Here is a 12541-nt window from a genome sequence, read left to right on the forward strand (position 1 = left end):
GTGAAGGAGGGCGATTGTTCTTCCGCATGTGCTCATTTCAAAAACTCAGTCGACGAAAACATCCTCTGTACCACCTTTAATGACTTTTTATAAGAGTAAGAAAATTAAAATGATGAGATTAATGTTGAAATGATGACTTTTAAAGTCAGAACTTGAGCTTGTTAATGTCTGACTTTTAAGTCATTTTAAGTTGCTTTACTATGTTATAATTTGGACTTTTTATCATAATTTTGACTTTCATTTCATAATTAGGCCTATTATTTACAAAATTATAAAAATATCAGTACACAATATTATGTAAAATATTATTTACAAAAGCATGACTTTTTTCTTATGTGCCATAAAGTGGCATTAATCCATCATCATATGGAAATATAACTCTGGTTTGAATTATTTACACTTGTAGCTATCTTAGCGTTATAAAATGACACTAAATGGGCTCAACCCAGTTCGTCGATGATGCCGCTGGTGATCAGGTAGAACGTGACCGCATGAAGACTTGCTGACAGCCGTAAATATTGAGCTCACTGCGCCCTCTACCGGTTAGAATTGTAATAGAACTATTCGCCGCGGTGATCAGCTGTGAATCTGCGGCTGGTGGTTGATGCGTCCACTGGAACTTTACAATGCAGGCTCAAGAGAACAGAGAGCAGAAAAGCAACATGGCTGAGTGAGGATGAGACTACCCAGCTCTGTCCTTGTGTCGGTCTCTTTGTTTACGGCCGAGACGACGGCTGCTCTGTATCTGAGCAGCACTTATCGCTCCGCTGGTGATCAGATTTGGCAGTGTTTCACGCTTCTCTTCACGCTTGTGCCATCCGTGCTGGTGCAGCTCACACTGATCTTTATTCACAGAGACCTGAGCAGAGACAGACCTCTAGTACTGCTGCTTCATATATTACAACTAGGACCAATAATAAGGTAAGCAGCGACTCTCCTTTAGCTAATGTACAGTATTTGGCTGCGTTTCTTTTTACAAGCCTTGGCTCTGTGGAAGGGAATTACCCATCAACATAATGGATTAAGAATAAGATACAAACAATGTCCATTGTGCGAATACACATAGGCCTAACAAAGGTGTTTTTTTCCTCACGCGCAAGATGAACATGTGCTTTACCTATTCATAAATATTATGAATATTTGTCGTTTGATTTATAGTCCACAGTGCGCAGTCATGTCAAAGGTTTCATGGTGCAAGGATTCATGTCCCCGGGTCTTTCCATAAAATGAGTACCTTTTCATTTTTAAATTATTTTTCAAAGGTGTTAACATTATAGAAAAAAAATTAAAAAAGCAATGTATATTTGGCCAATAGCCTTTTTTTTTTTTTTTTTGTCAGGACTGCAGGGTTATTAGTTTACATTTCATTATCAGCTTTTTTTCCTCAAGTCTCTATGGGAAAATATTTATTACAAGCAGAATTTAATGCTGATATTTCTACAAATATCCAGTTTAATTAATTATTAATTAATTACTATACAAAGGTAACAGTACTGTAAAATAAGAGGTACTTCACATCATAAATGGATGATGTCATAGTATCTTTTGGGGATTCATGAAACATAACATAGCATAAGATTCCTGTAATTTAATTTTAGTTTTTGTTGTTGTTGTTTTGTGAACCAATTCCTAACATTCTGTTGATGTTCTCTTTAGGTTCTTATTCTTGTAACATTCTGCGAACCAAAAATTGTTAGCTGGGATATAACACAGACACACTGGTTTCCATGTTTTGTAGGGACTTCAGACGTAATGATTTTTATACTGTATAAACTGTATATTCCATCCCCCTACATGAATCTACCCCTAAACGTACCCATCACAGACAGCTTTCTGTATTTTTAGATTTTCAAAAAAATTCATTTAGTATGATTTATGAGCTGTTTTCCTCATGTGAACCGAAAAAAACGTCCCCATAAGGTCAACATTTTTACTATCCTTGTGGGGGAAACAAGGGTCCATATAACGTAGTGAATAACAGGTACACACACATACAGAATACATACACTGTTAACGATTTTCTTGTATTTTTACACTACAGTACTGGCAGGACGGTTGCCAGCAAGTTACTTTATTTTGATTTACAGTAATTGTACTGTAATTTAATTTACAGTACACAAGAACAGTACTGTAATTCTACAAAACAGTACTGTGCTGTATGTTTACTGCATTTTCTACTTTTCTACTTTCTACTTTGCTTCTGCTGTAATTAATAATACGGTATACGTGTACTGTAGGTTTCTACAGTAATGTGCTGCTAAATCTACAGCGATTTAACAGTGTGTGTATATATATATATATATATATATATATATATATATATATGTATATATAGTGTGTGTGTGCATATGTAATTTATTCCTGTGTTGGCAAAGCTGAATTTTCATATTATCAATGTTAAAAACAGTTTTGTGTACAATTTTTTACTAGGATTCTTTGATAAATAGAAAATTCAAAAGAACAGCATTTATATAATCTTTGTAACATTATACATGTCTTTACTGTCACTATTGATCAATTTAATGCATGCTTGCTGAATAAAAGTATTACTTTCTTTAATTTCTTACAAAAAAAAAAACAAAAAACAAAAAAAAAAACTTACTGAGCCCAAACTTTTGAACGGTGGTAATGTTACAAAGGCTTTCTATTACAGATAAATGCTGTTCGAACTTTCTATTCATCAAAGATCCTGAAAAGAAATTGTACACAACTGTTTTCAACACTGATAATAATAACAAATGTTTTTGAGCATCAAATCAGCATATTAGAATGATAACTGAAGGCTGAAGTAATGGCTGCTGAAAATTCAGCTTTGCCGTCACAGTAATAAATTACATTTTAAAATGAGCATTAGAGACTTCTTTTAAAACCATTAAAAAACATTTTTAAACCATTAAAAAATTAATCAAAATGTACATGTTTGCTAATGCAACAAGTTTAATAAATAAAAAAATACATAAATATATTTAATAGGTTTTGTTGATGTGCTAAAATGCCTACAATAGCACATTATATAAGTTGGTGTCTGATTTTCATTGTTAAAGTCATTGTTTACACATATAATGGGGCACACAAAAGGCACCCTTTTTGTGAAAGGGCCCCTCTGTAAATGATAATTAGGAGCTGCTCCTGCCACATAATTACAGTCCTTTTTAAAAGGCGCAGTTATAAACAATTTGTGTCCTCAGATTATCTGTTAGTATAGTTATTGGTGTTATTGACAGCTTCCATTCCAGTCCAGGCCTCACAGTAAACTGTTCCATCTCTATCAGTCCGTGTTGTTGCATTGACCATGTGCATAATTGAAGAATTGATATTGCCTTCTCTAATAGTACAGTTTAGGAAACTCAACCTGGGCCAGCTCATTCAGATAAAGCTCAGCACTGTTTTTAGCCCTGTGTGATTCATGTATAATTCAGTTATTTATTTCAATGAATTTGTGTGAATGGCCTGTGAAAGCTCTCTTGGCCTTCTCTTAACACTCTCTCATCCATCACATTATCATCAAGGTTTCCTACACCCTATTACTGTAAAATGGCAAGGCTGTTTTCAAGGTTTGGGATAGGAAATGCTCACCCAAGGTTTGGCACCTACTACCTGTCCTGTGAGACCTAGCCTCTGCATTTTAAATGAATGAGATGGACAGATCGCTCACTGAGGCCTTATAAAAGCTGTCCTCGGGTAAGATACAACTAAGCTGGTGAGCTTTCATTGGGTGCAATTCTCTGAGCAGTGGCATGGTCTATTGTGACATGCGGATGGATATAATTTGGAATTGGATCCAATTCCAACCCAGTGACCCCTTGATATAAAAATGGTATCTTTTCTTGGTTGCAATGTTTAATTGAATAACACTTCCAATTATTAAGGTAAACTAGTGCTGATCAGGTTTTTGGTCATTTTTGTTTTTGTTTATTTTATTTTAAAAATAAAAATAACCAAAGGCAATATATGTTGTTTCTTTTCAACTATAATTTAAAAAGTTCTAGAACTATTTTATTAACCAAAGGCAGTGTATGTTGTTTATTTCAACTGTAATTTAAAAAGGTATATCACTTTTGATTTTATTTGGTTTTATTTTATTATTTATTTTCTATAACTTATAATTTGAAAAGCTATAGAACTATTACATTTTATTTTTTTAATAAAATATAACCAAAGGCAATATGTTATTTTCTAAACAGTAAAACAAAATTTTATTCCATTAGGTGCCTGGATGCCTTCTGTATCTATGGCAGCGCTGGAAAGGTGGAGGAGCCGTATGTCACCATCACCCGTAAGAAGCAAATTCCTCGGGAAGGGCAGACTGAGGAGGTGGAGCAAGAAGTGGGACAGGCGGAGGGAAAGTTAGTCACACACAGAGCCGCTTTCGCCAGGACCTCGGTCATACAGGCCTTCCTGGGCTCTGCACCCCAGCTCACACTGCAGCTCTACATCTGTGTGCTGCAGAGAGGGGTGTCCATCGGTAGAGGTGAGAACACACACACACACACACACACACACACACACACACACACTAAACAGTGTATCAAGTACATTCCAACACACCTAAAATAGAGTGCTGCTGGAGACAGACTGGGTTAATATAGGCTTTTAGAGAAACTGAAAGCTTATTGCAATAGTGTAATTGGTTTTAAAATACGCAATACTTGATTCTGACTGGCCTATCGTGGGATTCAGCGGTCAGATATTTCTGAATAATTACTTGCCCATGGTGACTGACTGCTTATGCGAGAAGCCCATGCATGTTCATATTTCTTGAGGGGTTAACATCATATGTTAACTATATGATGAATTATATAAATTCTGATTGTCAAATATGTGAAAGTGAATATGTTTTGTCATTTAAACATCTTTGTAATGATTATGTTAGTCCTGTTAGTTATATAATGTGCAATGATTTTGCAATTCAGAGGATCTGTTGGATTTACATCACGTAAATTCATCCATTTTTCCCAAAATACATAAAAGTAAGTAGCCAGTGAACTGGGAGAAGAATAGAATCAACTTTATTATTTCATACACGTGTCTCTGATATGAATACAATTAATTAGTCAAATTACAATAGAAAGGCTTATTATTGCAGCTTCCATAGACATTGGTGTATGGAATTTGAATTTAATTTTTTTATATATACAGTACAGTCCAAAAGTTTGGAACCACTAAGATTTTTAATGTTTTTAAAATAAGTTTCGTCTGCTCACCAAGGCTACATTTATTTAATTAAAAATACAGTAAAAAACAGTAATATTGTGAAATATTATTACAATTTAAAATAACTGTGTACTATTTATATATATTTGACAAAGTAATTTATTCCTGTGATGCAAAGCTGAATTTTCAGCATCGTTACTCCAGTCTTCAGTGTCACATGATCCTTCAGAAATCATTCTAATATGCTGATCTGCTGCTCAAGAAACATTTATGATTATTTTCAATGTTGAAAACAGTTGTGTACTTTTTTTTCAGGATTCCTTGATGAATAGAAAGTTCAAAAGAACAGCATTTATCTGAAATACAAAGCTTCTGTAGCATTATACACTACCGTTCAAAAGTTTGGGGTCAGTAAGAATTTTTATTTTTATTTTTTTTAAAAGAAATGAAAGAAATTAATACTTTTATTCAGCAAGGATGCATTAAATCAATCAAAAGTGGCAGTAAAGACATTTATAATGTTACAAAAGATTAGATTTCAGATAAACACTGTTCTTTTGAACTTTCTATTCATCAAATAATCCTGAAAAAAAATATTGTACACAAATATTTTGTACAATTGTACACATTAAATGTACAATTCAGCATAGATCAGCATATTAGAATGATTTCTGAAGGATCATGTGACACTGAAGACTGGAGTAATGACGCTGAAAATTCAGCTTTGCCATCACAGGAATAAATTACTTTGTGAAATATATTCAAATAGAAAAGAGTTATTTTAAATTGTAATAATATTTCACAATATAACTGTTTTTACTGTATTTTTAATTAAATAAATGTAGCCTTGGTGAGCAGACAAAACTTCTTTTAAAAACATTAAAAATCTTAGTGGTTCCAAACTTTTGGTCTGTACTGTATATAATAAAATTCATTTAAATGGCTATTTAAATGTGTCTGAAACCTTAAATAAACATTATGCGCTTGAAAACACTGAATAGTTGTGATATATGAAAAAAGACAAAGCTTGAAAGCATGTTTGAATTTAGCAGTGTCGCACTGAACGTACTAATCACACCGGCGTGATCGTACTCATCAAAGGGTTAAATTAAGGGGGTCAAATTAAAACTAAGGGGGAACAAAATCAGATCTGAGGGGGCAATGCGCCCTTTTGCCCCCTTGTGACACCGGCCCTGAGCCCATGTCCTTCAAAGCTGTGCTCATGTTCACCCTCTCTGCGCTTTCTAAGTAAGCTAATGAAACTATTTCCATTCAAATCAATATTTGATGCTTATTTAATTATTTATTTGGTAAGTAGCTATGTAATAAGTGGGATAATGCACAGTCATACAATCATTTTTCCTTCAGGGTGATACAAGATCATGAAAGCTCTCTTAGGGTTATTTTGCAATAATGAGCAGCTGACATTATCACTTACTGTACTACATACCAATGCCAATGACTCTTGAAGTCACCGTGAAATCAGTGGGGGTGGTTGGGGGCGCTTATGAATGCATGCTCAGTTTCACTTTCGTATTCATGATCACAAATACTCTTGTGTAAAGGGAGCAGCTGTACCGAGTGGAGAGGTTGCCAAGTTTACTGTTTACTGGCACAAGGGCAGGACAATCACATGAGATCACAGCAATAGCAAATCACAACCATCCAATCAATTCCCAATGGACAAAATCAATTCCCGCCCTACATTCTTTCTCACTCGAGAAGCCGTTTCACTCAAATAGGCTATATGTCACGATAGGAAAAAGAAGACGATGACAACTACCGTTTCATGCTGACTTTTTAAAAACAAAATGTTTGACTAATACATTTCCAGAATGAGAATGACTTCTTAAATCATCTTAGGGGGTTTCTAGAGCATGACTAAGACTTATTTCTGCTTTGTGTTTGTCCTGTTATCTGGGCTTGTGAAGTACAGCTCCCAAAGAGGAGCATTACAAGTTTATGATCTTATGAGTTTCACTGTTAATGAGTTTTGTCATTTCCACCACATCTGTAAAGTGTTAAATGTCAGAGAGAGCAATTGGTTTTTATGTCATGTTTCCGCCCAACAAGTACGGTCTGTACACAGTTTCCTCCATAGAATAATATCTCTATAAGTCCTCTCTGCTGAAGGTTGAACTGTTCCCCACGTCACCCGTCTAAATTTAACAAGCTCCCCTCAGTGATACATTCAGCACACATGCTTGAGTTTCAACAAATGTCTCTGAAATGACTTGGGCGGGTGTACTTATCTATTTCCTCTTGTTATCACAAGGATGCACACTTTGTTTCTGAGAATATCAGCTAAAATAGATAGCGTGTTTTCAAACAGTACGTGCAGGCCTGGACAGACAGAAATAATTTATAAAATGTACAACAGATGAATTAATTTAAAATTTTTTAATTTAAAAGTTATAGGATTTTAACATTTTAAAACAAAGTTTTGGTATAAAATGCTTATAATATTATGCTGGTAATATAATTAATGAAAATGTAAAATGTGTGTTTTATTAGAAAGCAAGAAAATAGTCTCTTCTGGATTGTTGGCCCCGACTTTATACTGTTGGCAGCTGTCACTGTACACTAAATGTTAAGATTTATAGACCCGACTCTGCCCTCCAGATATGTTGTCATCCGCTCTGCATGAGGAATGTGTTGGCAGCCTTGCAGTCTGTCCTTGAATGCAGTATTGCAGATGGAAGATCATAATGGACAGTGAATCAGTCTGACCCCATTACCCCTGAGGCATAGAGTAATGAAACAGTGACTGACTTTAGATCAGATGGAGGGCTGAAAGAGGCCATATGTTTGCACCGTTGGTAGATTTAGGCCTTCAGGGTCTCTGATTCTGCTCTCCTTTTATTACTTAACAATAATAGTAAACAACATAGTAAATTATGTCACTGAATGGCAACATATTGTGCTCTGCAGTTGCCGTATGGGGCCCCAACATGCCAAAATTAAAAATGAATAAATATAACAATATGAGAAATACAATTAAAACAAATACAATACATTTTTTCTTTTTTTTTTCTTCTTTTATTTATTATTTTTGAATGTGTTTTTAATTTCTTTTTTTAAATATTTATTTATGCATTAATTCTTTTATATTTATTTATTCCCATATGTGTTTAGTTTAATATTTATATATTTATTTATTTATAGTCTTTTATTATTTTTATTTTTCTTTGAGCAACATGGCATTGAGGATTTATTTTATTTTTATTTATTTTTTTATTTTATTTTATTTTATTTTGTTTTATTTTATTTCAGGTAAAATATTTATATTATATATAATGCAGGTTTAGACTTCCATACATAGTAGAGTGGTTTATTCCATATCCATCTGACACATCTGACACAAGAGCTTATTCGATTGCTTTAACCACAAAGTATGTTTGTACTGGATGTAACATGATTATGTTTCACTCTTCTCTCTCCCCACCAGGCACACTGATGGTCATTTCCCTTCTCTCAATTGTATACGGAGCCCTGCGCTGCAATATTCTCGCCATAAAGATACGCTACGATGATTACGAAGTGTCCGTGCGTCCGTTGGCGTACATGTGCGTGTTCCTGTGGCGAGGGTTCGAGATCGCCACTCGTGTGACCGTGCTGGTCCTCTTCAGCTCAGTGTTGAAGGTGTGGGTGCTTCCGGTGGTGTCAGTCAACTTCGTCCTGTTCTTTCTTCGCCCGTGGGTTCTCTTCTGGAGCAGCCGTTCCCCGTTCCCGGAGAACATCGAGAAGACGTTGACGCGTGTGGGGACCACCATCGTCCTTTGTATGCTGACATTCCTGTATGCTGGAATCAACGTGTTCTGCTGGTCCGCTGTTCAGCTCAGACTGGACGACCCCGACCTGATCGATAAGGGTCAGGCGTGGAGGCGGGTGGCAGTGTATTATTCCCTCCGTTTTGTCGAGAACACTGGGCTGACTTTGATGTGGTACGTCTACCGGACTGAATTTTACCAATGGGTGGATGCTCCCGTGTTAGAAATACTGCTGTTGTTGGGTTACGCCACCGCTGTGTTTTTTATGTTGCTCTTTTACCAGTTCTGCCACCCTTGCAGGCAACTGTTCTCATCCAGTCCAGCCCAGGGTTTTGGGGAGTGCTGTGGATCTCTCTGCCTGCTACGTGGGACTCTTCCCCAGCCAGGCTCCATAAGGACCAAACCAGCAGGGAAAGACATTGGAGATGATCCACCTTGTGTTACCAAAGGGGACATCGGGCAGAGTTTATGTGGCATTGTATGAGCAAAGCACAACTTAAAGGGATAGTTCATCCAAAAATGAAAATTCTGACATCATTTACTCCATTATGGTGTTCCAAACCCATAAGATATTGGTTAATCTCCGAAACATAAAGTAAGATATTTATAAAGAAATCTGAGAGGTTTCTGTCCCTCCATTGAAAGTCCAAGTAACCAAAACATAGAAGATCCAAAAAGGTCGTAAAGCTAATCTATTTGAATCGATCGGTTTAAGTCTTGTGAAGAGATATGATCGCTTTATATGATTTAGGCTTTTGCTCACAGATAAACGCATACATAGAGCGTATCACATATGGTAAGAAGCTAGAACAAATCTCATTGGTTCTCATGAGCGTTTGAATCATGTGATGCATGCACTAGCTTCTGTATTTATCATATGTTTTACTGTGTAGATGTAAATAAAAGCCCAAATTTAAATGTGGTCGTCATATAAAGCGATCGTATCTCTTCACAAGACTTCGATTAAACTTTTTGATTTATATGGATTCTTTTTACGGTGCATTTATGACCTTTTTGGATGTTTTAAGTTTTGGTTATCTGGACTCAATGGAGGGACAGAAACCTTTCGGTGATTAACCAGTTTTATGGGATTGGAATGACATAAGGGTGAGTAAATGATGACAGAAAAAACATGCAGGTTTGGAACATGAGGGTGAATAAATCATGACAGAATTTGTGTTTGTTCATGAGCTATCCATTTAAAACACTGTCATGAAGTGCCCTTTAAGGAGCAAAAGGGAGAAATGAAATTAATATGTTGGATTTCTGCCTTTTACCCGTTATGGTGGAATGTAAGAGGCAATGTTTTTTGAACTTTCAGATACTTTTTCTTGTTTGGTTTACAAAGCTTATGAGCCAGCATGGTCCACTGAAGTGCATGTGAAATTCCTTAATAAGATGAAACTGCTGCTTTTGTCATGTGATGTGGGAGCACTCTGTCCCCTGTTCGGTGTTGGTTTGATTAATGTTATAGCTTCTATGCTCTGTCAATGTCTGCAATATTTAAAGCAGATTTATTTAAAAGATTGTATTTATAGTTATAAACTTTCGTTGATTTTTTTCCATCACCTTAAAGGGTAAGTTCACCCAAAAATGAAAATGATGTCATTAATTACTCACCCTCATGTCGTTCCAAACCCGTAAGACCTCCGTTCATCTTCGGAACACAGTTTAAGATATTTTAGATTTAGTCCGAGAGCTTTCTGTCCCTCCATTGAAAATGTTTGTATGGTGTACTGTCCATGTCCAGAAAGGTAATAAAAACATCATCAAAGTAGTCCATGTGACATCAGTGGGTTAGTTAGAATTTGTTGAAGCATCAAAAATACATTTTGGTCCAAAAATAACAAAAGCTACGACTTTATTCAGCATTGTATTCTCTTCCGGAATCCTTTCTTTTGAACTGATTCCATTGAATTGATTCCATTGAACTGATTCCATTGAACTGATTCCATTGAATTGATTGCATTGAATCGTTTCATCTGTCGGCGTTGGTAATGCACTTTTACGTTGTTGTTTTTGGCGATTAGGACATCCGTGACATGCACACTTACGCACCTTTTTTTAAAATATAGCAATACCAAAATACAAACAATGTAGAATAGCTTGAATACAGCGTGAGTCTCCCTCAGACTGTAAACGAAACTCAGGTGCACTGGATCACACGTCAGCAGCGTCACTGCGGAGTCGTGAACCCGGATTGACAACAGACCCGGAAGAGAATACAATGCTGAATAAAGTCGTAGTTGTTGTTATCTTTGGACCAAAATGTATTTTCGATGCTTCAAAAACTTCTAACTAACCCACTGATGTCACATGGACTACTTTGATGATGTTTTTATTACCTTTCTGGACATGGACAGTCTACCGTACATACATTTTCAATGGAGGGACAGAAAGCTCTCGGACTAAATCTAAAATATCTTAAACTGTGTTCCGAAGATGAACAGAGGTCTTACGGGTTTGGAACGACATGAGGGTGAGTCATTAATGACATAATTTTCATTTTTGGGTGAACTAACCCTTTATGGGCATTGCTTTCTTGACAACCTCTCAGGTTCATTATTAGTACTTCTACCCCCGGTTTCACAGACAAGGTTTAAGTCTAGACAAAAATGCATGTTAGAGCTGTTTTAACTGAAAGCAACTTACATTGACATATTTTAAAATATGTCAGTGCCATTGTTTTCTCTCAAGATGCAAATGAGTAATATTTTTTTTAAGGCACGTTTATAAAAGTTACTTAAATGCCCCAAATCAACTAAGGTCTAATCCTGGCTTAATCTAAGCCCTGTCTGTGAAACTGGGCCTTAAAGGGTTAGCTCACCCCAAAATTTTGTCATTAATTACTCACCCTCATGTCCCATAAGACCTTTGATCATCTTCAGAACACAAATTAGAGCGTGTATCAAACTGCCAAAGTCACATGATTTTAGTAAACGAGGCTTCGTTACATCAAAAGTGTTTTGAAACATTTCGAAATTTCAATCGTTCACATGACTTGGCAGTTTGATACTCCGAACCACTGATTCGCAACAAAAGATTCGTAAAGCTTGGAGGCTTCATGAAGCAGTGTTTTGAAATCACCCATCAGATATTGTTGAATAAAGTCGTTTTGTCTTTCTTCTTTATAATATTAAGGTTGAACCACTGTAGTCACATGAACTGTTTTAAATATGTCTTCAGTACCTTTTTGGGTATTTGAAAGTGTAAATTATCTTGCTGTCAATGCAAGCCTTACTGAGCCATCGGATTTTATCAAAAATATTTTAATTTGTGTTCTGAAGATGAACGAATGTCTTACGGGTGTGGAAAGACGAGGGTGAGTAATAAATGACAGAATTTTCAGTTTTGGGTGAACTAACCCTAATTTTATGCTCATACTTAAAAAGCAAAAATAGTAAGACTGTGGAATTAGTTCTGATTGGTCATATGACAGTGTCCTGTCTTATGACAACATATGGCCTAAATTCAAGTAATTGGCTGAAAATGATTTCAAAATATAAGGATTCATGAATAGTAAAGATGACATTTGGGTTGCCAGGACCTTCATAATCCTGCAGAGAATAATTTAATTGATTGTTCCTTTCATTTGTTTACACTCCTATTTTGCACTC

At 35.8% G+C, this 12541-nt stretch overlaps 1 protein-coding gene across 1 annotated transcript; it reads left to right on the forward strand.

The window, feature by feature from the left end:
* The first annotated feature begins 583 nt into the window (after positions 1–583).
* xk (X-linked Kx blood group (McLeod syndrome)) lies at positions 584–10532 on the forward strand. Its single transcript, XM_067387226.1, has 3 exons — positions 584–921; positions 4209–4471; positions 8603–10532. The coding sequence occupies exons 1-3, from the start codon at positions 677–679 to the stop codon at positions 9406–9408; spliced, it is 1314 nt and encodes a 437-aa protein (XP_067243327.1). The 5' UTR covers positions 584–676; the 3' UTR covers positions 9409–10532.
* Positions 10533–12541: the final 2009 nt, after the last annotated feature.

Source organism: Chanodichthys erythropterus, chromosome 6 (genome assembly GCF_024489055.1).
Source record: "Chanodichthys erythropterus isolate Z2021 chromosome 6, ASM2448905v1, whole genome shotgun sequence".
In the NCBI taxonomy this organism is placed as follows: Eukaryota; Metazoa; Chordata; class Actinopteri; order Cypriniformes; family Xenocyprididae; genus Chanodichthys; species Chanodichthys erythropterus.

What these genes read in the sequence shown, in the direction of transcription:
- xk (XM_067387226.1), top strand. Translation starts at nt 677, where the DNA reads ATGAGACTACCCAGCTCTGTCCTTGTGTCGGTCTCTTTGTTTACGGCC. An exon ending in CAACTAGGACCAATAATAAG is followed by an intron (nt 922 to 4,208) that starts GTAAGCAGCGAC and finishes TTATTCCATTAG; the next exon opens with GTGCCTGGATGCCTTCTGTA. An exon ending in AGGGGTGTCCATCGGTAGAG is followed by an intron (nt 4,472 to 8,602) that starts GTGAGAACACAC and finishes TCTCCCCACCAG; the next exon opens with GCACACTGATGGTCATTTCC.